The 26,542-nt window shown below is 46.8% G+C and overlaps 1 protein-coding gene across 5 annotated transcripts in view; it reads left to right on the top strand.

The window, feature by feature from the left end:
• The window catches only part of col18a1b (collagen type XVIII alpha 1 chain b), a 30,116-nt gene extending 3,861 nt beyond the window's left edge, over positions 1–26,255 (top strand). Inside the window, exons 2-44 of one of the 5 annotated variants that reach the window (XM_076155227.1) lie at positions 13,696–14,237; positions 15,089–15,169; positions 15,447–15,506; positions 15,883–15,958; positions 16,288–16,347; positions 16,809–16,954; positions 17,048–17,065; positions 17,172–17,378; positions 17,465–17,491; positions 17,579–17,641; positions 17,741–17,824; positions 17,907–17,957; positions 18,066–18,197; positions 18,284–18,337; positions 18,473–18,517; positions 18,676–18,759; positions 19,054–19,185; positions 19,337–19,393; positions 19,473–19,499; positions 19,578–19,676; positions 19,803–19,838; positions 20,105–20,191; positions 20,403–20,435; positions 20,530–20,565; positions 20,653–20,712; positions 20,850–20,927; positions 21,062–21,097; positions 21,200–21,253; positions 21,454–21,525; positions 21,614–21,679; positions 21,799–21,829; positions 21,935–21,988; positions 22,073–22,107; positions 22,216–22,320; positions 22,483–22,630; positions 22,720–22,784; positions 22,924–23,052; positions 23,165–23,197; positions 23,293–23,474; positions 24,195–24,363; positions 24,457–24,654; positions 24,776–24,885; positions 24,977–26,255. In XM_076155227.1, coding sequence (XP_076011342.1) covers positions 13,696–14,237; positions 15,089–15,169; positions 15,447–15,506; positions 15,883–15,958; positions 16,288–16,347; positions 16,809–16,954; positions 17,048–17,065; positions 17,172–17,378; positions 17,465–17,491; positions 17,579–17,641; positions 17,741–17,824; positions 17,907–17,957; positions 18,066–18,197; positions 18,284–18,337; positions 18,473–18,517; positions 18,676–18,759; positions 19,054–19,185; positions 19,337–19,393; positions 19,473–19,499; positions 19,578–19,676; positions 19,803–19,838; positions 20,105–20,191; positions 20,403–20,435; positions 20,530–20,565; positions 20,653–20,712; positions 20,850–20,927; positions 21,062–21,097; positions 21,200–21,253; positions 21,454–21,525; positions 21,614–21,679; positions 21,799–21,829; positions 21,935–21,988; positions 22,073–22,107; positions 22,216–22,320; positions 22,483–22,630; positions 22,720–22,784; positions 22,924–23,052; positions 23,165–23,197; positions 23,293–23,474; positions 24,195–24,363; positions 24,457–24,654; positions 24,776–24,885; positions 24,977–25,190 — 4,076 coding nt within the window. In that variant the 3' untranslated portion in view covers positions 25,191–26,255. Of the gene's footprint in view, positions 1–13,695; positions 14,238–15,088; positions 15,170–15,446; positions 15,507–15,882; positions 15,959–16,287; positions 16,348–16,808; positions 16,955–17,047; positions 17,066–17,171; positions 17,379–17,464; positions 17,492–17,578; positions 17,642–17,740; positions 17,825–17,906; positions 17,958–18,065; positions 18,198–18,283; positions 18,338–18,472; positions 18,518–18,675; positions 18,760–19,053; positions 19,186–19,336; positions 19,394–19,472; positions 19,500–19,577; positions 19,677–19,802; positions 19,839–20,104; positions 20,192–20,402; positions 20,436–20,529; positions 20,566–20,652; positions 20,713–20,849; positions 20,928–21,061; positions 21,098–21,199; positions 21,254–21,453; positions 21,526–21,613; positions 21,680–21,798; positions 21,830–21,934; positions 21,989–22,072; positions 22,108–22,215; positions 22,321–22,482; positions 22,631–22,719; positions 22,785–22,923; positions 23,053–23,164; positions 23,198–23,292; positions 24,364–24,456; positions 24,655–24,775; positions 24,886–24,976 lie in introns of all 5 variants that reach the window. The other 4 variants (XM_076155222.1, XM_076155225.1, XM_076155226.1 and 1 more) reach the window with 4 other exon arrangements.
• Positions 26,256–26,542: the final 287 nt, after the last annotated feature.

Raw genomic sequence — 26,542 nt, 5'->3', positions numbered from 1 at the left:
GGAATATTAAACAAATGAAGTGGACCTAGCTAACCTAGCTGCTCTGTAGCACTTCGTACGCTTCCCAGCAGCTCTCCAGCATTCCTAGCTAGCTACAAGCTATCATCGCTAATATGGACTGCCATCGCCCTTTATGTTACACGGCAAGAAGACGCGTCCAGTTCTCAAACCTAAAAGTGACAAGCAACAACACCAACATCGCAAACGTCACAATTAATGTAGGTATGCATTTTAATTACGCTACAGCTTTGTTGCTAAGAGGCTACAACCTAGCTGCCATTGTTTACATAGACGCTGCGTTCCTGAGCTTGTGTAGAATAGCAGCAATGGGATTATTTTCCTCAGTGGAAGCTTGTAATCATTCCTGGCTGAACTCTCCTCAACCTGAAGCAGAGATGACTCTCGTGTCCACTTCCTGTCATCTTTTCCATTTGGGGATAGAATACATCAGTGTGGGAGAGCGACACAAGGAGGGAAACTCTTTCAAACCTTTCCAACCACGGTGGCCAAAGAGAACACATGCCCGTATCAGCTACAGGCTACTTGGCTGTTTGCCAAGACGGAGGCCATGGACCCCAAACACTCACAAGGCCATTAATCAGCCGGTGTGGCACGGGCTAATTCCTGGCCGTCACATTGTTTTGAGAGACTAATCTCTAATTTCCACCGATGTGACAGTAATAAATGGTTGGTGTCATCTAATGGCTTCAAACAGTAAACGCACACTTAGCTGGTAGCCAGTAACAGTGATCCTCACATCCACGTTTCCTTCTCCACTCCCTTGAGACTAAACACTATTGAAACAATGGATAAGAGAATAAATAGAGTGTTAAGTTGGTGGGCTTTACAGTATTTTGCGGTGAGGTTTTGGTTCATTGTGTCTTTAAGGTGGAGTCGTGTAAATACCAGAGTTTCATCCGAGCAAAGCAAGTGAATCTGCCGTGTTTTCATGAGTAGATGTTTGAAATCTGTTAGAAATCTGGCTTGTGCTGCTTTAGTTCCTGGAATAACTGGGCAAAGTGAAGAATAGTTGATTGATGGAAGTTTTGTGGTCCATTGATACAGTATCTTACGTGTGTCGGGCTCTGTGGTTTGGCCCTTTCGTGACTCTCTGTGAGCATCAGAGGTATTTGGTGCCCTGGAGCTACGATATGTGGGCCGCGGGGTACAAAACGTCTCTGTCGGGGAATGTAAACGCAGGCCCTCAGATTTACGAGCCTTTTCCACTTGACTTGAATGTCACGTCGGATTCACACGAGAAGCTTTTACCTTTGAACAGGTGAGACCGACAGAGGCCAGAGGAGGAGGCCAAAGGCAGGAAGGTCAAAGACAGAGAAGATTCATCACAATGTCAGAAATACAAGAAACTGGAATTGTCTTGTGATTTCCATTGTGCCTCCATATCCTAGATTTACCTCTGTTGTTCCAGATTTTCTTCCATTTCCTAGATTTTGCTTCAGTTTGCTGTGTTATTGAGCTCATTTAGCCACAAAGTGCAGTAGCTGATGCATAACCTGCAATGTGACCTGATGAGTTCAAACCCAGTTCATGTGAATTCCATCTTTTGGTAACAAGGACCTCCATTAGCATCCATACTTTAAGAACTCCATTTTGTGGCTGCCAGTCATTTTTCAGAGGAGGTGTCATCATTAACCCCTCCCTGGAACAAAACTCCTCATTTTTCCTTTGTCAGTCCCGATTACTCACCATGCTCACTCACCACACACCCTGCTACATTTGACTGCACGGTCCCCAACAAATGTCTTCTTTCAGGAATTAAGAATCTCCACACAAGGAGTCAACTGTCTTGTCTCAGCCTCCTGCGTCTCTTGATGAATCGTGCATTGAGACCCGTTGGGGAGTCGACGAGCACTGTCTCACACCCTCTTGTCTGAAAATGTCCTGCTTTCCTCTTTGCCAAAAGCCCACTTGGACATACCATGGGGTGTTGAGGGATCAGGGAGTGGAGGAGGAGGAGGAGGAGGGAGAGTGTTGTAGATTACTGCTGATCTACTGCCAACATCCTGCAGGAAACTTTGGCTAACTTGACTTTGAACATTTTGATTTACTTGACTTACTTGGAAACAGATTGAACATAAATAATGCATGTAATTATACATTCAGTAAGAATAGCATTATGCATATATAAATATTTGTATAGTGAAATAAAAATGTCCCAGGGTTAATCAAAAGGGAAATAAAATACCACAGTAAAATAAGTAACAAAGTGTCAAATCAAACCAAGACAACATTAAATATGATAAATGTGAAGATGAATTAATAAAAAGGTAGAGCAAAAATGAATCTCCTATAAGAACACTGCTAGTTTCAGACAACAGGTGGCAGTATTTCATCTTTTTTCATTTTGACTGTACATTACATTGTATTCCACATCATCAATCTCATGTCATATCTCATGCAGATGTAGTTTTGTAGCTCGACCATTCATGCATTACAGAGTTTATACACCCGAGTTTAGATATTTCTACCAACATATCATCAAGATCAGAAGAAAGTTAGTTATTTCTTCTGTTGCATTGTATATTTTATGCTTTAATGTCATAGCTATAACTGATACATGAATTATTTACTGTAAGAGGACAGAATCATCTCTGCAGCTCCTGTGTGTGCTGCTGCCATCTGCTGGGTAAAGTAGGTACTGCATCCATCTCTAATCAGCCAGTTCCAGTTCGGCTTATTGCTTGACTGAGATGGAGGGGTGTGTGTGTGTGTGTGTGTGTGTGTGTGTGTGTGTGTGTTAGTTGCAGCTGTGTTTAATTACTATTGGAGGATTTGAATCTCCCTATCCTGAAGTAATCACCATGGTAACCAGATTCCCCTACAGCTGTATGACCTCCTGTGTGTGCGTGTGTGTGTGTGTGTGCTGACTTTATTGGGCAGCAGTTTTGAGTATTTTGTTCATGACACATCACTTTATTTAATCATTTGTATGTGTTGTATCTTCCTCAACCATGTTACTGCAAGGAAAAGGAGGAAGAGGAGGAGGAAGAGTGCTGAGGCAGGAAGTTCATACCTGTCACCAGTAGATACCAGAAGGCTGTGATTGAACTGCAGTAGAGAGACAATAACGCATAGAACACACACGGGTTCAAACTGGATCCTTTTATCCTCAACACACTGTACTTCCATGTCTCTTCTTCTCTCATCCTCTAATCACTCCATCATCTCTCTCTCTTGCTCTCTCTCTCTCTCTCGCTCTCTCACACACACACACACACACACTCTGTCCTCATTGAAGCTTTACACACTTACAGTACAAAAACATCAAAGATACCCTCAGTCGTCTTTTCATCTTCCATCTCTTATCACATTTATGACAAGATCTGAGATAGTGTGTGCGTGCGTGCGTGCGTGCGTGCGTGCGTGCGTGCATGCGTGCGTGCGTGCTTGTGTGTGTTCTTGTGTATGTGTGTGTGCGAAAAGTTTCACGGCCCAGCAGACAGAACAGCTTAATTGTCTCTGTGTGTTTTATTGGCATATCGTGTTTCTTGCTCGCCGTGCTTGTTTCCCATGGGGGCGTTGCACAGTTCACACACTCTGCTGTGAGTTCTCTAATCATAAAACACACACTCTGCTTTGTGGAGTCTAAACTGTCTTCTTCCTTTTCTTCATCTTCCTTCCTTCCATGTATTCATATTTCCCTCCTTTTGTAGTCTTTCCTCTTCGCAAACTTGGAAATACTGATAAATCTCAGCAACACTTCTTTAGAGTATTGTCTGTGTGTGTGTGTGTGTGTGTGTGTGTGTGTGTGTGTGTTTGTGTGTGTGTAGTGCATGATCAACTCCCTTTGGAATGTCTGTAGGTGCGTACGTATGTCTGTATGTGTGCATAATAAGTGAAATGGAAAGTACCAGGTGTCTGTAAACATCACATTCAGGGAGTCAGTGAACCGTGATGCCGTGTTGTGTTTACTTACCCTGCCCGTGGCCCGTACAGGTCAGCGCCGCTGACAGCTGATACTGATGAAGAGTCACGGGGAGGAGGCACACGTATGACTTAAGACTTAACGAGGCACTTACTTTGATAAAGTGACGTTCAGGGCCGAACAATATTATGAACAAGAATAACAAATTATTTAGTTTCACCGGGAAAGTGCAGTTTTGTTTGCGATCAACGAGATGTTTAGAGAAACGAAAGCACTGTGGCACAAGAATGGAAGAAAGACAGAAAGAAAGAAACACAGGAAGAAAGAAAGAAAGAACCATTGCGAAACAGGAAGTCTAGTTTTTCCCTGAACACATTCTCCATAATTAACTTTTGTAATTACAGTAAAGTTGAGACTCCAGAGGTTTACACAACTTTACTTGTTGCACATTTGCTGCTGAGTCTGTGGGTGTTACCAGCTCAGGCCTGATGCAGCTGGAGAGTGAGGGAGAGAACAGAGCGGGCCGTCTGGGATGTTGCTTTTAAAGAGACGGGAGATTCCAATATGTTTCATTCAGTGTACACAGTGATGCTGCAGCGAGGGAGAGCGGTGGCTCAGTGTTTCTGGATGAAACTTAAGAGCGTGGAGACAGTAGATGTGTGAATCATTCATCTTAGTTTGGCTTCATGAGGATGGCTTCATGTGGCAGATCTGACCTTTGAGCCAAACCCTTAATGGTGCCGGCAGCTGCTTCAACACGCTCCTGAGAACGCAGAAACAGCCCTTCTTTTCATTCAATCCCTCCTCAGTGTCCAACAGGAAGCGGCGAGTGTGCGCGCTGACGGCAAACGGGGCGGCGGAGATGCAGGAGCGATGGGAGATGCGGCGGCTCCCAAGCCTCGGCGTTCGGGGCGTAGGAGGTGCTGTGTGCTGGAATGTGGAACAGCTGGACGTCCTGAGCTTGGCAGATGAGGAGGGTAGCTGGACGATGGGGGCACTCAGGGCCATGAGGAGGAGGAGGAGGAAGAGGAGGAGGCCTGGGACCAGGGGGAACTCGGGGGTCCTCTCCGTATCCCCAATCTGTGAGAACCTGGAGATGATAGGTCTTCCGAGGATTTTCTCAGATGAGGCAATGGAGTGGTTTTGTCTCTGGAGAGCAGCGGAGCTTAAGAGAGCGAAGCAGTCACTTACGCACACATCCCCCCACACCCCCGGACACTCTCTCAGCTGCTGCGTTCCATTCATCCATATCCGTGTCCGCTGTTGCCCTTCACCAACTCATAACACAAACGCCAAATATCACAAAGAGACACAAGATACAGGAGAAAGAAGCAGGGAATTCTCTGAGTTTTCTCCCTTTGTTGGTTCTCTGTGGTTCTTTGTGAGAGGAAACGAGCCAACACCTTCCTCCCTTCCTTCCTTGCTTCCTTCCGTCTGTCCTCTCTGTTTTTCTTGTTATTGAGTAAGATTTCAATATTACTCATTGGGAAATGCTGTTGAAGCTTTCAGACTGCTGCACAGATCAGCTGTTCGCTCCTTGTTGTTGTGCTTCAGCTGTGTATTCTGTCACATCAGTGTGTTCAGTGTTTTCTCTCCAGAGTAATAAATCAGACTGATAAACCTCGCTGACCTCTCCGTAAAGACTAACGGGGAAGATTGAAGATTTGGCCGTTTCCTCCCGTCTCTATCGGTGTTAACAGCCAAATATGCCTGCAGTGTGTTCTTCCTCTCTCACCGCTGCGTCCTGCACACTCTCATCCTCTCCTCTTCTTTGATTTGAGTCAAAGCAACACAAAGATACTGGAGAACTCTGTTGGTTTGGTGTTAAGGTCCAGGATTTCCATTTTTTGTGGAGATTTAGGAGATTGGTCATGGGTGAAAAATCTATATGAGCCATATTTATATCTATGGGAACATCTGTGACCTTTTAACCTTTCTGAACTCCCAAATACCCAAAAGTCATTATGCCTTTGGGCCAAACAGGCTGAGATACAAGGTTTCTACCTCACCAACGTTTCATGAATTCATCTCTACAAAGGAGAATCTATCTCCAGCTGTCAGACCAATGGAGTGTGAAGCAAAAGCAGGCGGCAGAAAATAGAAATACCTCAAATGTGTACTTGAGTAAATGTTACTTTGTTCCTTTCCACCTCTGCTGACGGAGGAGGAGGAGTCGTTGTGTGTGAAGGAGCAGCTCTGACTGGCCAATGGCTTCCATCTTCGGAATGGCCAGCCTGCCTCCACACTGGGGTCTCCCTCCGTGTGTGTGTGTGTGTATGTGTGTGTGTTTCCTGACTCGGGCTTGCAGCAGTCACACTGGATGGACTGAACACACAGAGGGAGGGTCAGGGAGTTTTTATGCGCCTGCTGTCATTCAGTTCTTGCTCAATGGCCCTTGGAACAGCTTGGATTTAGCTGCTGACCCTTGCTGGTGAACAGGTGGAGCTTTGGAAACGGTCAGGGCGCCTCTGGAGCACGGCTCAGGTCTGTTCACGCTGACACATCTGGGGTGCAAGCATCATGTTGAGGATCTGGACTTGGTTGCTTGTCCTGGTTCTCTGCACCGGGAGCTTGGAGGCCTGGTTTTGGAATAAGGATCCAGAACCGACCAAAGCCCAGACGGCGGTAACGCCAGCTACGACCGCAGCGCTCGGAAGCACCCGGACACCTGACGGCACAAAGAAGCAGGAAGATGAGGAGGACAACTTATCCGGGGTCGGTGCAGAAATCCTCAACGTGGCCGACGGAATCCGTAAGTTTGTTAAGACCTGGGACGAGACCACGACCCCCGGGACTACTAACGACAGCCAGAGTGAGAAGGTGGAGAGCGCTAACCCTAACAAGACGGGTAATGCGGGCGGGTTGAAAGGGATGCGGGTGGAGGATGAGGAGGGCTCTGGGATCGGTGCAGGGGACAGGGGGTCAGGGTCAGGGTCAGGATCCAGGGCTGAGTCAGGGTCTGGGTCAGGCACAGAATCTGTGTCTGGATCTAAGCCAGGGAGAGTTGAAATGTTAGACGTCACCGTAGAACCAGAGCTTGAAAGTGGAAAAGTGCTGCCCACTAATTTGACGGGGATTGTGGGTAATGCCAGCCAAACCGCTGTGGGTGTCTTGAATCCCGTGTCCACCCCCCCCTCTTGTCTCCCCGTGCCGTCTGATTGGCCCATTTGCTCGAGCAACCGGTCAAAGTTTTTCACGCTGCCCAACTTTTTCAACCACACGACGGTGGAGGAGGTGGAGGCGGTCGTACGTGAGTGGGCGTGGCTCTCAAAGGCCGGGTGTCACCAAGCCGCAGAGTGGTTCCTCTGCCTCCTGCTGGCGCCCAGGTGCCCCGCCCCCGGCGCCGGCGCCACGCTCATCCAGACCACCACCATCACAGCGCGCTCTTACCTGCCCTGCCGCAGCTTCTGCCACGAGCTGCGCGATCGCTGCTGGGCGTCGTTGAAAAACGGGCGCCTCCCCCTGCAGTGCCGCCTCCTCCCTGAGAGAGCGCAGACGCCTGGGGGTCCTCCATGCGTGTCACTTAGTAAGTGGAAAGGTAACTCCGGCGGGTTAGAATGTATCCTGTCTGCTGATACATTTTCAATCCGATGCCACGCCCGCTTTCCGCAATTGATGTTTACGCACTTTCCCAAGCTACGCTGCACGCTGCCGTTCTGGATTTCTTCCACCATTGCGTGATTTCTTCACATTTTTTGCATGTTTTAGACCAATTAGCTACAAAGAACACATTCTTTACATCACCGCTGACCATTGACCATCCATCTCAATGCACTCTGGAGTCAGAGTGAGATGAAGGAATAGTTGAATTCATCCCTCACAACCAAAGAGCTGAAGACATTGATTCTAAAGTTATTTAAGTATTTGTTTACTTAAATTACTGTCCAAGTACAAACATCAGCATGCATCACAAGTCAAAGTCTAGTCTCCACGGAAAATTCTTCAAAAATTCGAGCAAAATTCCACATTTCATTCACCCACAAGCCCAGCCAACATTTTTGACCCTTGAGTCAAAGTAAGCAGTCGCTTAGGGATCATATAAATGAGTCACATGTGCTGTGTTTACTTCTGAATCCAGGGCAGTGACAAACAAACGTGTCATTAACTGTGATGGATGAGAGCTTCGAGTCTCTGAAGGTCGTTTTTTTCCTAACGTGCCCAACTTGAAGTGAAACCAGGCTGGAAGGTAGAAAAGCAGCCTGCACACTGATGATGTAATGAACATGTGACTTGTAGCGAATGGGTAAAAACATGCAAAAAGCACCAGAACGGTCCTTTATTAAACGCTTCCTGTGTGTGGCTGCAGATCGTGCACACGTGGAGGGAGAGCATGGCGAACACGGCACAGATCGCTTCACCGCACCGCAGTCTGCATGTCGCACTCATTTTGTTGTCTTGATTGCACCGTGCACCTACAAAATAAAAGCTTTTGTTTTGATGAGTAACAGATCAGCAATGGTCACTTACAGGTTCTTTGCTCAAACTGTTATTTACCTGATAGACATAAAGTCACAATCTGTATGTTTGGGTGTAGATCTGGGCTTAATCCCGATCATAAATGAGTCTGCAGGCCAGTTTTTGTGATGGATTTAGGGTTTAAGATTTGTGGGAATTTACTGCAGACATGTGCAAACGTCCCATTAAGAATCCAAATGTATATGTTCTGCTGTTGGCAGATGGCTGGGACTGTCACAAAGTGTGTTTAGCTCGACATTAAAGTAGATTCTGTTTGATTTCCCTCGTTGGATCGAGGGTTTTTTCCAGAACGAGGAACCGTTCCCGCAGTAAAAACCTTTGAGGCAGGAAATCCTCGTTAGGCCTTTTAGTGGCTTCATAAATTGTGGCCTATGGGCGACTCATCGGGGCAGGAACACTGCGGGGGGGTGGGGTTTGGGGGGGTCTGACAGAATGAACTCTGCAGCATGAAACAAGCTTCATCATGTCATTTGTTTCCCACAGGAGTATGAAATGCAACTGTTGGCGTCTTTCAGTGGCAGAAGGTTTTTGTTATTTTCCATGTGCTGCTTTTACCAAGTCGGGTCGTTGTTTGGATAACCTTTGACCTCCAACATAAACCACACTCTCAAAGTGAAAATCTGGAATGCTCTTTGCTGTCATAGATACATGTATGTGGGATGTGTGTGAGAATGTTTTACTGTATGTTGACTGGTTAGTTTCTGTGTAAAGCTCAAAATTGTCTTTCCATCTGGAGGCTTTTTCTCATTACACTTGCAGCGTAGGATGTGGAAAGTTATTCTACCTTGTTGTGACGCTGTTCTTTTATTGGGTGTGAGATTCCGAAACACCTGCACCGACTATTTGTTAACCCGCAGAGAAAAGAGGAAAAGGAGGCGAAAGCTGGAGAATGGAGAAATGATTTCTCATCTGACGTCAACGGCGTCCCCTCCATGCGTGAAATCCAGAATGATTTAGGCTGCAAACATATGGTTCATATGGATCACCTCTGTGTGTTAGGGGGCAACTGAGTGAAAACGAGCCTCAGATGCAAGGATTTTACCCGGCAACACCTCTGTTTTACGTCCTGTAGAGGAGAGCCGGGTCACGCTTCTCTCACACCCACTTCCACCACACTCATGTATTTATTTACCATCTTGTCTCCACTATTTTATTATCATTGTTGCTCTCTGATCAGATAGTGGCTTTGAATTTCTCGAGGCATTGGCATTTTTCGCACACGGAGGGAAACAATGGGAGCAGTTCACAGTGAGACGGGGGAGGTTGGATGGTATTCGTGATAACGGGCTGTGGTGAGAAACACGGTCCGGTCCGAGGCCATGAGTGCGGGCGATTGTGTCCCCGCTTTGGGAGAAGGCGCAGGAGTGTCGAGGTTCATTTGAAAAGGAAGCTTTGTGACCGAGACGAGACAGGGCGGCTGGAAGTCTCCGCCCAGGGTCGGGGGGTCGCGGCGGTTCGCCCACTCTCTCATGCACGCAGGCGGCTTTAACAGCCAGCAGAAACACATGATGGGTGGTAATTGCATGTCCGTACCAGCATGAAGATGAGCTCAGAGCCACAAAGTGTGAGAGAGGCTTTTATGTGAGAGGGGAATTACCCGGGTTAGGTCAGCGTTCCTCAAACGCCGCATGGGTTTATCAGTATTTAAAGCTGCGGTTTGAGATATTTGTCACATTTATATCAGTCGCCGTCTGACAATTAACCCTGTAAATGAACGGTCATTCATAGATGTGCTAAATAAAGTCTTTACTTCTGTTCAATAACCAGACAAGTGGAAGCAATAGGACACACAATGGACAAATCTGTGTCTCTCTCACAAATGTCCTAAAACTCACAATTGTCTCCGTGCAGTGGCAATAATTTGATCCAAGGATTGAGGTGGTGTCTATACAGCCTCACTGCCACACACACACACCCACCCACCCACACACACACACACACACACACGGTCTCTTTCTCTCGTCCGATCCCCCATCAGTCAACTTTAATTGGTTCTCAGCTCTTGGCTCAGTCAAACACGGATTAAAGGGCTCGGCGGAGAACACAGGGAGGCGGTAACGCGTCACAGCTGCGTCTCCTCTGTTCTGAAGCGTTAACCGATGCGTCCCCTCGTCTCAGCATCGCCCAGTCCAGTTGGCTCTGTCCCTGGAGGGGTTAAACCTCAGCCGGGTTGGTTAATCGTTGAACTTGTCAGGCTTAATTGGCAGTCGGGGTCACTAGTGTGTGTGACAGAAGTGTTTGGAGTCACAGAATGAATATGTCTGGCATTTGGGATTTAGGAGCTAAACACATCGTCTTACTTGTTTGAGGGTTTCTGAGGCAAACACAGACGAGTGCTGCGCTTTGTTCCAGCATCAGACGTTAATGCCGATTGTTGCAGCTCCCAGGTTACCAAATAAGGATTGAAGCTTTCAGCAGGGAGGGGATAGATAGATGAGGCGTGCTTTACATGTGAAGTGGCTCTTTGAACTGTTGATATGAATCTCACACAATGGAAGTCAGGCGTTCTTTTGTGTAGTTATGGAAGACTGAGACTTTAAGTGCGTTGAATGTTGGTTTTTCATGTAATTCCTCTTGATATGATCCTTTCTTTGATTTCAAAATAAAAGCCAAATTTACCTTCACATCGTAATGTTGCAATGCAGTTTGACACTAGTGGAACCCAGAGGTCAGAAATAAGTACATGGCACCATTTTGTGTCCTGGTACTGGTTCAGTGTGATGGCCCAGGAAGTTCAGGAGGTAATGTGTCGCTGAACAGTCTCTCTCACGCCCTGGAGAGGCGTCTAACCCTCCCTAAACCCCTGCAGGAGTCCATGAAGACGCTTTAACTGGCATGTGGAACAATCTCAGGGTTTAGGGAAGGATGCCATCTGTACGCTCCGTCCTATTGGAGTCCCTCATGGTCCGCTTTCCCATGAACATCTGACACGCATTTCCTTCCTCTGCCTCGTCTGTCCATCTGTGTGCCTGTCTGTGTCAGTCTGTCTCCAGTTCCGTCTCTCTCTCTCTCTGTTTCTCCTCTAAAATGGTGTTACATTCATATGTGTTGTAAGAAGCTACACCCGCTAACAGAACATATGAGCTCATTTTAATTTGCCGATACCTTCAGGGGCCCGAGGCCATAGTTAGCATGGAGAAATGGCGTCAGGAAGCAGGGCGGGAGGCCACAAACTGACATCTGGGTTAACAAGATGATGGTTTCGGAAGCAGATTCCCATATTTGTATGTTGTTATCAGCTTCCATCTGCGCTTTGGAAAACAACCAGAGCAAAGGAAACAGCTGATCATTGACTTTGGCTGAGGTCTGATGGGAGCGTCTGGCCTAAGAGCGTTCAGAATTGCTTTCTCCGTGCCTCCAGGCCAAGAAAGAGGATGCAACCCTGGAGTGTAAAGGCTTATAGAACTGGTTTGAACTGGAGGATCCTGTTACAGTGTGTGATGAGGGTGAGAGTATACAACATGACTTGAATGAAAAAAGAAGTTTTCAGTCAGTTCTGCCTGCATAAATGGTCAAGAAAATCATCATGTGGTGCTTTTTTTCAATTGGAATGATTTGTATATTTAACGTCCAATTAGTCCTTTTGATAATGAAGTCAGAGTAAGATTGAATACATTCCTGCTTCTTGTATGGAAAACGCTGACATGTATCAAAGTAATATCTCTACTTTTACTCAACTACAGCTGTGAGGTACTTTGTGCCGGTGCAACAGCTGCAGCAGCTGTGCGGCTGCAGATTAAGCAACAGCAGGTGTGGTCAGTGGGAAGCTGACCACCCGACGTGCCCGTCTCCAGTTCCAATTGGATCAAATCCCACGGGGTCCATGCTGAGCTGTAGCTGCTGTGCCAGGCGACACAACATAACACTCCCCATTCTCATAGGAGTGTGTGTGTGTGTGTGTGTGTGTGTGTGTGTGTGTGTGTGTGTGTGTGTGTGTGTGTGTGTGTGTGTTTGTGTGTGTGTGTGAGAAAACATATGTTCAGGATTATCTCTTGTGGACTCTGAGCTGTCTGCTGCAGATGTGTTGAAGAATGTTCTGCGTTGGGCAAACACACGTTTACGAGCCTTGTAATCACATAAATAACCTTGACAGCGCGACGTGACCTTCCTCTTCATCACGGCTCTGTCAGGTATAAAGTTATGATGGTGGATAAAGGGATTCCCGTGGAGTGTATCTCCTCTGACCCAGCTGTAGCTGATGGACAGTGGAGGTGATTTTCGTCCCTGTTTGACTTCTCTCTTCTTGGTGACTTACAGCTTCCTCTTCCTCTCTGACAGGACTCGCTGTATATGTGAGGCTTTAGGAACGCTGAGCTCTGTGGCCTCTTAATGCACAGATTGGCCCCTCTGGAAATCTTCTCCCATGAATCAGACGTGACAGGCCACCCTCAGGAGATGGCTGCTGATTGCCTCCCGGCTCAGAGAGTTTACTCCCTGGTGATCCTGCTTCATGTGAATTGGACTCTGGCTCTCATGGGTTCTCCTCCAGGCTATTTCAGTCTATGGGAACTGAATTATCAGCAGTTTTCCCCCCAGTATTTTGACTCACATCCTTTGACAGATAGTGTTAAAAACCTCAACATTTGTGGATCATTCACATTTGGCTCATCGGTGTTTGAACGCGGCCAGAGCAGTTTGGGGATTTGACTTCTGTGGTTTTGCTGTTTTTGATCTTAAGGGTCACTGAGGTTAAAGGTTTGTTGTTGCAGCACGTCAGGCTCAGATGCACTTCATCACGGCTGGATTACTGAGTGAACATCATTCATTTAAAGCACTTATACCTCTGCCAAAGCCAAACAAGACTTACTACTTTTCACCTCATTAAAACATTACACATTAGAGATGTATTGACATTTCTTCCTCTCTATCTTTGGGTTGTATTGATTGTCCTTAGTTGCAGTATTTGTCTGCATCTGGAAGTTGCACCTATTGATTGTAGCAATAACTATAGAATGAATGAGGTTTCAGTGTTTATTTACCCAACATACCTTTAGTATCTAGATTCACTTGAATGAATAATAAGAATAAGAAATCAGAAATGAAACAACTTGTGAGTGAACCTTCTAAAGAACTTGCTGATCATTTCTTTGCTTCATGTCTGGCCTTGGAACTTGTGCTGCCTTCAAGTGCACCTCGTAAACTCTGTATACATCAATGTGTGTTTTGCCTGATTGCCTCATCAGTAAAATACAGTGAACGGTCTCTGCCTGAAGTAAGACTCACAAGTATTTGTAATTGATATTTACAGTGTTTACGACGGAACCTGAAGGCAGCATGGCTCTTACACGTCTTTCATTTTCTGCATATGAACTTCTGTCTCTTTGTCTCTGCAGAGGAGGCCAGTGTCTCTCTGCTGCAGCTGATAGGAGACCCCCCTCCAGATGAGATCCCTACAATCTCCGGGCCGGGCGGGGGCCTAGCCTACGTCTTCACCCCGGCGGCGGTATCAGGCCAGCCCGCTCTGGCCCACATCCCCAACCCTTTCTACCGCCACTTCTCCCTCCTCTTCCACATCAAACCGTCCACTCCCGCCGCCTCCGTCCTCTTCTCCATCACGGACGGACCGCAGAAGCTCATGTACGTCGGCGTCAAGCTCAGCGCCGTGCAGTCGGGCCGACAACGGGTGCAGTTCTTCTACACCGAGCCCGATTCCGAGGCTTCGTACGAGGCGGCCAGCTTCGAAGTGCCGAGCCTGGTGGAGAGCTGGACTCGGTTCTCGATGTCCATCTTCGAGGACCAGGTGACCTTCTACCAAGGCTGCGATTCTGAGCCTCAGGTGGTGAAGTTCGAACGTTCTCCAGACCCCATGGACCTCGACGCAGCAGCGGGGATCTTTGTGGGACAGGCAGGAGGCGCTGATGCTGATAAGTATGAGGTAATACAACTCAATATAATCATAAATCTGTTCATGAATAACGTCCTGCCTCTCACCTAATGCATGCTGGGATACGCTCCATCCCCCATGACGCTATATGTGACACAGCAATGGACACATATGGACGCATAGTCTACTTTGGAATGAAGAACTTAAGGGTCAGAGAAAACCCTCAAGTGCTGAAGACATGTTTCCTTGGTCAGACTTTAAAATGAAAGAAATCCTCATCCAAATGTCACCCGAGGGGCACAACAAGTCAGAATCACACTCTGTGCTCAACCAGCAGGTGTGTGTGTGTGTGTTGATGTGTGATGCCTGTGTGTGGGTCACTGGCAACAGGAAGGGCAGACTTAACCCCGCCCATCCTTGTAAATCTATCACTTGACCTTGCTCACCTTTGACCTTGACCCAGGGGACAACATGTGATGGTCACACGGCCTTTGAAGTGGAAACACAGGCGAAAGGAGAAGGAATGGATGTGAGTTATGTTGAGAGGCCAATGTTGCCAAAATAAGACAAAAACTGGTCTCGCTGGTCAGCATCGTTAAGTCCACATGGACTCTAAGCGAGCAGTTTGGCGTTTGAGAAGCAGAGGATTCCGAGCGTTGTCCCGAGACAGAGTGGCAAAGGCAGCTGACACAACGTTCTGCTCTGCCTGACTCATCCCTCTGAGGCTTTCATACTTTCTTGGCCTTGGGAGGATTGAGAGGAAACGCGTGTCATGACTGATTGCAAACAGACGAGCGAGCACAAATGAACCGTTTGAGTTTTAGTGCAGCGTAAGAGCCTACATTCATTCCTCTGTGTGTGTTGTGTGTGTGTGTGTTGTGTGTCTGTGTGCGTGCTTACAGGGTGCGATTGCAGATCTGAGAGTGGTGGGAAACCCTCGGGCAGCCGAGCGCCTCTGTGACGACGAGGACGACTCTGATGCTGTGAGTATTTGTGCGATGTGATATTTGAGTGTAATCTGCTCTCAACACTTGATGATTTTTCCAGAAACTTTAACAAGATGTAGACGGCACGAGAAACCAGGTTTTGCCTCCATTTATTTCATAATGTAACTTTGCCCTGTTCCCTCCTTTACCACTAGGGGGCGTATGAGATGATCAGATTAGGCGTTTTGGGTTTTAAGGTGAAAATAGTGCTTTTGCAAACTCTCTCTCTCTCTCTCTCTCTCTCTCTCTCTCTCTCTCTCTCTCTCTCTCTCAGGCCTCTGGTGATTTTGGCAGTGGTGAAGCGGAATCCAGGCAAAGCGGTCACAGAGTGAAGGTCGGTGACATTTCAGCACATACATCTGCTTTATTTCCCTTTTGCTGTCCAAACTGAAAAAGCCGTAAAATACTTCCCTTTACATTTGTCATTTTTTTTTGCAACGCTTATCTGATACGTGCCAGATGTGAGCCAAGAAAATTGAAATTGGGAAACGCTTAATCCTTGTGATTTCATGGCATGAACACACAGATGTTTACTATCAGCAAAACACAGCGGCTGTTCTATGACATATTAGAATGATAGCATCAGACTTGCAGCCTGGGTTCAAATCCGATACGGGACATTAACTTTTGGGAATTGATGGTGCTAGTGGGAAAATGGAGCTGATGGTGGCTCGGCGTGTTCTGAACCATTCTGTCTCCCCCTAACGCAGACCACCCCTGCATCCCTCCGGCCAGTGCCCGAGCCCCCGCTGACGTCCTCACACACAACCAGGCTGACAGAAGGAGGTAACAGGAGCGCTCCGCCGCCATTAGTGATGTTGCTTTATGTTTGTGTTTGTGCACTGCATGACTGCCAACACTGTCGTCGTGGTAATAACACGCTATGGAAACGTGTAGTGGAAGTTTAATCATCCAGGAGGAGCTGCCAAAGTGGAAGAAGTATGCACATAACGGCACTTGTCTGGGCCTGAAAGTGTGGAGAGTTTGGTTGGAGAAGCTCTCTAGCTCCCTCATGTGGATAGTTCAGTCAGACATCAGCATGGCACCATCAGCACTCACACAGCCGTTGAGCAGCGGGTAAAGTCGTGTCTGTGTTGTACATGTGTTGACTTTAGATGTCAGGCATCACCGGCCTTCGGTGGACGTCAGCCTGCCTGGATCCCCAGGCCCTAGAGGTGGGTAGGTTTGTGGGGTAAAAGGAGTGCGGCCATCCTATCGCTGCATAGGATGAGCGTTTTGATCAAGCTGTGGATTTGTCTGGGACGTGGACCTGTGGCCTGTGGGCTTGTCGGTGGTGGGTTGCTTGGCATCTCATCGTTCCAATTCAACAAATACAACTGTACTTTGTGAATTGTGCAGCTTTTTTATTTAGTTTGTTAGTTTGAGACAAGGTTTGTGACATTTGAATGATGTAAGTGTGCAGAGAAGTATCCATAACTAGAGGATCCTGAGGGGGAATGGTGATCTGTGACTCAGCAGCACCCTCTACAGATCAGATTGTAACACTACAGCACTGACAATACAATGCCTGTTGCCTCCACTAGGTGGTGTAAGAGTCACTTTGCATTTCCTGCTGCATGTGCATGATATGATATTAAACATTGCTCCCTAAATGTGATGTGTGTCTTTCCTTCAGGGCCCAGCGGTGCTAAAGGTGACACAGGAGAGAAAGGCTCCAGGGGAGATCAAGGTCCCACAGGGCCTAAGGGAGATTCAGGCTCTGCCTCTGCCTCTGCCTCTGCCTCTGGTGGCTCTTCTCGAGCTGGAGAACATGGACAGAAGGTAAAGTATCACCCTGTGTCTGTGTGCATGAATGTGACACTGAGTAACATAACTGAAATATGATCAATAATTTGACTTTTTTTCCTTTTTCAGGGTGAAAAAGGCACAAAGGTACTTCAGCATGATTTCAGTTTCATCCTTTGCTGTGTGCTCATCGCTCATGCTCAATCCAGATTTAAGGTTTATAGTTTCTTCCAAACTTCTTCTCCATCACCAGGGTAGTTCAGGATTTGGCTACCCCGGCATCAAAGGGGACCGTGGGCCTGCAGGGCCTCCTGGGCCCCCTGGTTCTACAGGACCTGCAGCCGAGGTGGTCAAACTCGGAGATGGCTCTGTTGTGCAGAAGGTATCTGGAGCCAAGGGACCAATGGGACCACCAGGGTTGGATGGGCCCGCAGGACCCCCAGGAGTGGATGGGGAGCCTGTGAGTATCATAGATTTACTGTTCAATCCCAAATTCCACATTATTCCATGTTTTTCAGATATCAATGTTTGCAATGATTTCCTCAGGGTGATCCAGGAGAGGATGGAAAAACCGTAAGATTCTTAGTTTTTTATTTACAAAATTAGTCATGGATGTATTTAATGGTGGATTTGTGACAATCTTTTTACTCCTGTTTTCAGGGTCCTGCTGGGCCACAAGGTGTAGCAGGAACGGCAGGAAACCCTGGTGCCAGAGGACAGAAGGTACAGCACAGAGTGGTGATGGATGGATGAGTCATATATTGAACTGACATCATACCTATTTGTTCAGAATCATAACGTTGTATCTCTGGATCTTTCAAGGGTGATCTTGGTGAGGGTCAACCAGGTCCCCGTGGCCCCCCAGGTCTTCCTGGGCCTCCTGGACCTGGCACTGGTGACCGCCCAGTACGTCCACACATCAGACATGCTTTTCTCTAAGAACTCATTTTTCAGGATGGTCTTTTGTTAATTACTTCTGTTTCTGCAGACATTTGTTGACATGGAGGGCTCAGGGTTCTCAGATTTGGACAAAATACGGGTATGTTAAAATATTTTAGAAAATGTATGTCCGTTTTATTCAAGTAGAGTAAAAAAACCTACGATTAAATCCTTTTCGGACAAGTCAAATTTGTATATTGTCATCCAGGGTCTCCCAGGACTTCCAGGACCTCCAGGACCTCCTGGCATCCCTGGTACTTCAGTGGCTATGGGACCTGGGGGTCCCGTCGCCTACGGACCCCCTGGACCACCTGGACTAGATGGTGCTCCTGGTCGCCCAGTGAGTATCATGAACTGTGATAATTTGGAGCATGATGCTGTTGTTCGTCATTGTTCAAATATTGTATATCCTGCCTGCTGTTGTAGGGACTTCCAGGTTCTCCCGGACTACCAGGTCAAACTGGACCCAGTGGACAGAAGGTAAGAACACACCACATTGATGTAGACGGATATTTCATCTGTGAAATTATGATTTTTCTGCATCATTTTGCCAAAGATAATATGCATGTGAAATGTGTCTCTATGTGTTTTTGTCATGTTTCTGTCTTCCTCCAGGGTGACTGTGGTGAGCTTGGACTTCCGGGAGGGTCTGGAGAAAAGGTGAGTCATTTCTCTTGTGAGTTTTCGCCTTAATTGAACTCACAGCTGTAAATTATCTTTGATACGAATCAAAGTTTGTTTCCTGCAATGAAACAAACATGTCATATGTGGCTGGTGCATTCAGATACATCGTCTCCTTCATGTTTGCTTTCCTCCAGCAAGATTCACAAGGCTCCAGCTTTTTCAATGGCCTCCTCTCATACTTTACTCCAACCTCATCTCCAGTGTGTAATGGGTCGCAGGTACTGGGTCTCTGCTTTGGTGATTCCTTCTTCCTCCTTTAAGGCTCTCTCTTCTTCTTCTTCTTTTTTGATCAGTGGTGGTTAAATCATCAATCAATCAAAGAGATGACTTAACCTAACTCAACTTCTCACTCTGCATGTCTCTTGTTACCCACTTTCCATTGTCTTCCTCCTGATGCAATCAAGATATTTTTCTAACACATTAACACCTGGTTAGACATACATATGACAATAATATCATGACACTTCCATATGAGGACACAGTGCACCCACAGTTTCCCTTTTTTTCTACAGGGTTCGCAGGGTGACCCAGGTCAGGCAGGTCAGGCAGGACAGTCTGGGCTAGCAGGGCTTCCTGGTCCAATGGGACCCGTTGGACCTGCAGGGCCTCCTGGGCCACCAGGGCCACCGTACCGCATTGGTCATGTAAGTACAGGTTATTGGTTTATGGAGGTCTCATCTTTGTGTCACATCACAGTTTGGTTTGTTCGAGGATTGCTCTGTTAAATGCCTGGATGGTCAGTTGCTGATCTGTTGGATGTTTCCTTTGACTAACTGTCTTCTCCTCATTTCACAGGGTGACCAGGAGGATTATGTAGTGACCAGTGGCTCAGCCGGCCCACCAGGACCACAGGTACCCATACAACCACGGATCAAATTTGTGTCCTTGTGTCAGTGCACTGCCTCATGTTGTCCTGTGTTCTGCGTTCCAGGGTCCACCTGGTATTGCAGGCCTGCCAGTAAGTACAGAGGATCCATCATTATCATCATATGTTTCTCTCTGCCATTGAGCTTAATGTTGTATTTGTGATTTGTAGGGAAAGCCAGGTTTCCCAGGCACCCATGGAGACAAAGGACCGGAGGGAGTAAGAGGACCACCAGGGTTCCCAGGTCTGGATGGATTCCCAGGACAAGCGGTAGGAAGCTGGCTGAACCCAACTGTGGTTGTACAATGTATAGCCCTAATGCACCACAGGACTCTATTTCAATCAATCACCTGTTTGCTTTTATGACACTAAGAACTGCTCATGTCGTGTTTTTAGGGTGAAAAAGGAGACGGTGGGATGAAAGGAGAACAGGTGAGCTATATTCATCAGCAATATGCTGTATATGGCAATTATTATATGCATTATTTGTAAAACACATTATCATGATCATTTACAGTTCACTATCTACAATATATGTATCTCAGAAGTAAAAAGTATACATCTTGGTCAATGTGCTCTCTTTTATAATGTTCAAACCTGCCAGTATGTTGGATTACACTGAACATACATTAACTATACATATATCATCATGTTTTGATTTGTTGATTACATTATTTTTTTGTCCATTTGGGATGAAGGGTCTGCCAGGCCGAGAAGGAGGACCACCTGGACCTCCGGGACCTCCCGGACCTCCAGGAGAGACCATCCACAAGGGATCAAGAGATGTGAGAAAAAGAAATGAAGCTTTTTTCCCTCAACCTTTGACAATAACACCCACACAGTAGCCTGCAACTAAACTTTGTTACTGAATGACTCATTCACTAAAGCACTCATTGATGTACGTAGTGTTGAGTACTCATATTCACTAACAGCCACCGCCTTGCTTGATTGTTAATTCACCTCCATACTAACTGGCCTAACTTTGTCTTGCTGTAGTATAACGACCTATATTGGAGCGAAGGGTTCGAGGTAAGTGAACGCACCGTATGGTCCCCTAACCGATTTAACCATAAGCACACAGAATAATTTTCCTTGTTTCACGCCTAATTACTCTCTTCTTCAGGGAACAAATACTATTCCGGGTCGAGCCGGATTCCCGGTATGTATCATCAGAAACACTTTGGAAAATTTAAGTTAAAACTAGAACCTGGAAGGAGATGTGATGGATTATGTTTTCACATTCTAGGGACCGATGGGGCCAAAGGGAGATAAAGGCGACCACGGTGTTCCAGGATATGCAGAAAAGGTAATAACACACCTTTTTGTGAATTTCACATACATGCGGGAGTCATTCTATACTTGAAGGCAAAGATCATGCTTGACATCCACTCTGCTTTCAATCATTCATGTTTATTGATCATTTGTGCTGGATGTTTTGCTCAGGGAGCGAAAGGAGAGCCTGGTATCATCTTGGGTTCCGATGGAAGACCCATGTACCTGGGTGGCCTGTCAGGACAGACGGTAAATAAAGCTGTGCTTCACTTTCTTTTGGGATACACTGCTAATTCCCCGGATTGCAGTTCATCCTACACTCGTGCTGCAGTGGTTGTACAGTAAATGAGAGCTAAAGTTCAGAATGTGTTTCTGTTTTCCAGGGGGAGAGCGGACCCCCGGGCCCTGTGGGACCTCCTGTATGTACCATGTTCTTGTCTACTTTTGTTGATTTAGCATTCCTATTACACAATGTAGCATCATATATTTACTATAAAATACCTATGTGACCTTTTTTCCAGGGTCAGCTCGGTCCTTCTGGTCAGAAGGGAGAGATCGGTCTTCCAGGCAGACCAGTGAGTGGCAAACATGTTCATAGAAAAAGCTATTAATAAAACAAGGCTGTAGAACTACAAATCTGCAGAAATGACCCAGTCGATAAATCCTCGGACACTAACATCAATAACAATTGTGACAGGCAATTGTTTGTTGAAGTTATTGATAAATTAAAAATGAGGTTATTACAGCTTGTGACTGTTTTGTGTTTCATTTGAAGGGTCGGCCGGGGCTGAACGGTGCCAGAGGAGAGAAAGGAGACTCAGTTAGTGGAGGTGGATATGGACACCCAGTGAGTAACAGGGCCAGAAATTCTGTTTCACATCCCATTTTCTTCATCGTCTCTCCATTCTCTGAGCACAATAATCTGTGTGTTTCAGGGTCTTCCGGGGCCACCGGGGCCCCCTGGACCCCCCGGATCGGCTAGTCCCCTCGACAGATTCAGAGTGAGTCATAAACTACCATTGTGTTTAATGCCTATTAGCTATTTATCCTGTTTCGACCAAAATACAAACACACACAGACAATGAGACACTTCCCTGATCCTCTTCGTCTTCTATTTCAGGGATATGATGATGTTTCCAGGTATCATCCCGGTATGTTAAATACATATTCTGTCTTTGCTTTTAAAATAAAATATTCAAGGTGTAACTGCTGTAGTATTTAGGCTAATAAGTTGCTGCTGTTCCTCTTTCTTACAGACTATAAGGGAGAAAAAGGGGATCGGGGACCACCAGGCATACCTGGGATACCAGGTATACATCTTCCTCTACCGCCAATGCATGGAGAGAAAAAGAAATATAAAATATAGTGTTTTTATCATTTGATTTTTGTTGCAGGTCTCACCTCAACCTTTGACATTCATGCTTTCAAGGTAGGTGTCAGCATGGCACAGATTACATGATGCATTTCTTCTCTTGAAATTGAAAACTGTTTTAGCACATGTTGCTTGATGTTGCTTCCATTTTTTTAATCTATCCAGAATGAGCTGAGAGGAGAAGCTGGCTTCAAAGGAGACAAAGGAGAGGCAGGTGGAGGATATTATGACCCCCGCTATGGAGGGAGTGGAGGACAGTCAGGACCTCCAGTAAGATTGCACTGTGGAGAACATGCTTAATATAATAACTTAAGTTTGGTTTATTCTGATTCATAAATCTAAATTCCAATCAGTTATGAATGTCAGTGCATTGGTGATGATGATTGGTTAAAGTGATATATAATTCATACATTTCTGTCCTTGTCCCTCCAGGGCCCTAAAGGTGACGCCATTGTTGGCCCACCAGGCCCCCAGGGGCCACCTGGTCCCCCAGGAAGAGGCTATGATGGCCGACCTGGACAACCAGGGCAACCTGGACCTCCAGGACCAGCCCTACCAGGGCCTTACAGGGGCACACATTGTGAGTTATATTCAAACAGACTAACTTAAGATTGTGTCTGTGTTGGATCTCATTTGATCTCAATTAACATGTGACCCTTTGATTGACAGCTATCAGTATTCCTGGACCACCAGGACCACCTGGAGTTCCTGGACTACCTGGACAGTCGTCTGGGGTGAGTTCAACTCTTAAAAATCACCCTAAAATTGTATTTTAGCACAGTAAAATGAAAGGAAATGGCTGTTTGTGTGTGTGTGTGTGTGTGTGTGTGTGTGTGTGTGTGTGTGTGTGTGTGTGCGTGTGTGTGTGTGTAGGTGACAGTGTTGAGGTCCTATGATACCATGACAGCCACAGCTCGAAGGCAGCCAGAGGGCTCTCTGGTCTACATCATAGACCAAACAGACCTCTACTTACGGGTTCGAGATGGAGTTCGCCAAATTCAGGTATTAAGCATTTATTACAAAAAACAGCAACAGTATCAGAATATAAATACTTTTAACACTTCCTATATTCCTGTTTTATATTAATGATGTTCCTATCTTTCATTTCTTTTAGCTGGGGAGCTACATCGCACTGCCCGCTGAGGAGGTGAGCCTTTGTTACACGTAAAACCATTGAGGGGACTTTTTTTTTCTCATAATAAATTCCGTCATTCAAATAAATACCATTTGTCAATTTTTTAGGGAAATGAGGTTGCAGCTGTGGAGCCTCCACCAGTCGTCCACTATTCCCCTGATCACCACTCCAACACGGGCGCCTCCACAGACGACTCTCGCAGACGACACGAGGGCCAACAACCAACTTACCCCGAGCCTGAGCAACCCCCTCAACCTGAACCACATCACCCCACGCACACAGACCCCAGGTATCCGTCGCAGCCTGAACCCCAATACCCTACGCACCCTGACTCACACCATCCCTCTGAGCCTGATGCCCGATACCCTACGCACCCTGACTCACACCACCCCTCTGAGCCTGATCCCCGATACCCTACGCACCCTGACTCGCACCGCCCCTCTGAACCTGATCCCCGATACCCTACGCACCCTGACTCACACCATCCCTCTGAGCCTGATCCCCGATACCCTACGCACCCTGACTCACACCACCCCTCTGAACCTGATCCCCGATACCCTACGCACCCTGACTCACACCACCCCTCTGAACCTGATCCCCGATACCCTACGCACCCTGACTCACACCACCCCTCTGAACCTGATGCCCGATACCCTACGCACCCTGACTCACACCATCCCTCTGAACCTGATGCCCGATACCCTACGCACCCTGACTCACACCATCCCTCTCAACCTGATCCCCGAGATCCTTCACACCCTGACTCACGCAACCCCTCTGAACCTGATGCCCGATACCCTACGCACCCTGACTCACGCAACCCCTCTGAACCTGATCACCGATACCCTACACACCCTGACTCACACCGTCCCTCTGAACCTGATCCCCAATACCCTACGCACCCTGACTCACACAGTCCCTCTCAACCTGATCCCCGATACCCTACGCACCCTGACTCACGCAACCCCTCTCAACCTGATCCACATTATCCGGCACCGACCGACCCCAGGTACCCAAGTTTCTCTGACCGGGTAAACCACCCCGATGGCAGGCACCCACACCATCCGGCCCAGGAGCGTCCAGTCTATCCAGACGGTCGCTACCCAGTCACCCCTCAGCGAAGACCACGGCCCCCTGAGCCAGAGTTGCCAGTCCACCATCACACTGCCGGTGCAGCTGTAAGAAAATCAATGGCATATGTGATATTTGGTCACACTAGGTAAAATTCTTGTACACAAATACTCATGACTGATGTTGCCGCTCTCCCACAGCTCCACCTGATAGCCCTCAACAGCCCTCAGACAGGTTCAATGGGGGGCATCCGGGGGGCAGATTTCAAGTGCTTCACCCAAGCCCAAGCCATCGGGATGAAAGGGACATTCCGGGCCTTCCTGTCCTCTAGGCTTCAGGATCTCCGCAGCATTGTCCGCAAAGCTGACAGGGACCACATGCCTATAGTCAACCTGAAGGTAATTGGGTATTAGGTGCCTCTTCCCAAATTGTAGGGTAGGAAGGAAAGGAATCTGTTTATGTTGAACCCTTTCAAGCTCCTTTAAATCATTACAAACGTCTTCTCATTTCTCCGCTCAGGATGAGGTTCTGTTCAACAGCTGGGACGGCATCTTCAGTGATAGCCGAATGAAGGAAGGTGGGAAAATCTACTCCTTTGACGGCAAGGACGTCCTCAATGACAGCACATGGTGAGCCGGAACTTTCATCCCTAAACGGGATAACAATTCTCATGCCGCCGTGCTGATTTGGTGTCTAAGAATCTGTCCTCTGTTATCTCAGGCCAGAGAAGAACGTTTGGCACGGTTCAACCGGCGAAGGGCATCGTCAGGTCGACAGCTACTGTGAGACGTGGCGCGTGGGCGAGCGAGCACTGACCGGCATGGCGTCGCCTCTACACAGCGGCGGCCTCCTCCAGCAGAGCTCCAGCAGCTGCTCCAGCTCCTTCATCGTGCTGTGCATCGAAAACACCTATGCCAGCCACTTCAAAAGATAGACTCACACACACACACACACACACACACACACACACACACACTGGGACAGCCTCAAGAAACATGCCGTCTTGTTGTTGCATGGACACACACACACAAACACTCACATTTAACCATATGGTGCTTTGTAAATAGAATTATTTTCTAATGAATAATTACTTTATGTTTGATAGTCCCTCCTATATGGTGCTATACAGAATTATCCAAGTTGTCAAACCTAAGTAGTCTCTTGTGCTCAGGTGATGTAACACACCCTCTGGCAGCCATTTTGGAGATCCAAAGAATAGCTCAAGCAGACGGGTTCCTTTCTCTGAGTTTTTTGTGACTTTGCTTTGTTTTTTGGGTAAAATCATGATAATACGTTTAACACATGTAAAACCTAAAACCAATTACCAATAAACCGGATTTTTACACAGCAGCAGTGTGCTCAGTGCTGCCACAGGTGGCCATGAGCTGTATTGCATCAATACTGATAGAGGAAGTATGGTGTACTGCAGATTGGCTGGGAAGTTTGTGAGATTAGGAAATTTATCAGGACAGACTTTGAGAAAATTGTGATGTGCAGTAAGATGTCTTGTTTGAATATAAAAAATTATGTAATTGTCAAATTTTTCATAGTATGGCTGCAACTCTAACACCATTAACTTACTGTTAACAATGAGTCAAGAACAGTTTCTCATCTCTTACCTCTTTAACTTTAATAACTGTGTGTGCTGGAGAGGAAACTTGATGTGAAATTGTTATGTCAGGTTAACATGAAAGCAAATTCTGGACTTTGGGCTGTTGTTCCCCGACAATCGTCCTCAAAGTGGTGCGTTCATCATCAGCATCAACGAGTATTTGTATATGAAATGGTTGTTTAGCGTCTTTCCTTTTGCAGCAACATCACCTGTGACCAACAAACTTGAGTCAAAGCCTTTTCAGTGTGCTACTGTCAGAGGCAACATGTTGTTAGCAGTACAAATGGATATTTATTGATCACAAATCAGCCTTTCTTTCCTACGTGATGTGAATGTTCTCAGAGTGCCGCAACTGTCTCACAACAGCAGATCAGTGTCCACCTGGTATACAGTATGTGAACCTGGAAAGCAAACCAATTACACTTTTGTACAGACTTCTGGAAAGGATTCAGCCATGTGTTTGTCTATGCACTGTTAAGAAGCATTACTTTTTTATTATTATTATTTTTTATTCCAGTACATTTGTATTGAAAATGCACTGCAGCTAGGCTACTGGCATTTCCATGAGAGGGGAGGTGATCACTGGAGTCAAACTTCAGCGTTATTCATCATTTTCTGCCTAAAGTCGAGTGAATGACATTCCTGTGTACTTGCAGAGCCAAATGCAGTAAGAC

This window comes from Genypterus blacodes, unplaced genomic scaffold (assembly GCF_046128005.1).
Source record: "Genypterus blacodes isolate CSIRO-AG114 ecotype Tasmania unplaced genomic scaffold, CSIRO-AGI_Gbla_v1 ptg000066l_1, whole genome shotgun sequence".
Classification (NCBI taxonomy): Eukaryota; Metazoa; Chordata; class Actinopteri; order Ophidiiformes; family Ophidiidae; genus Genypterus; species Genypterus blacodes.
Note: the sequence above shows the minus strand (reverse complement) of the source record. Positions and strands in the feature narration are given on the sequence as shown.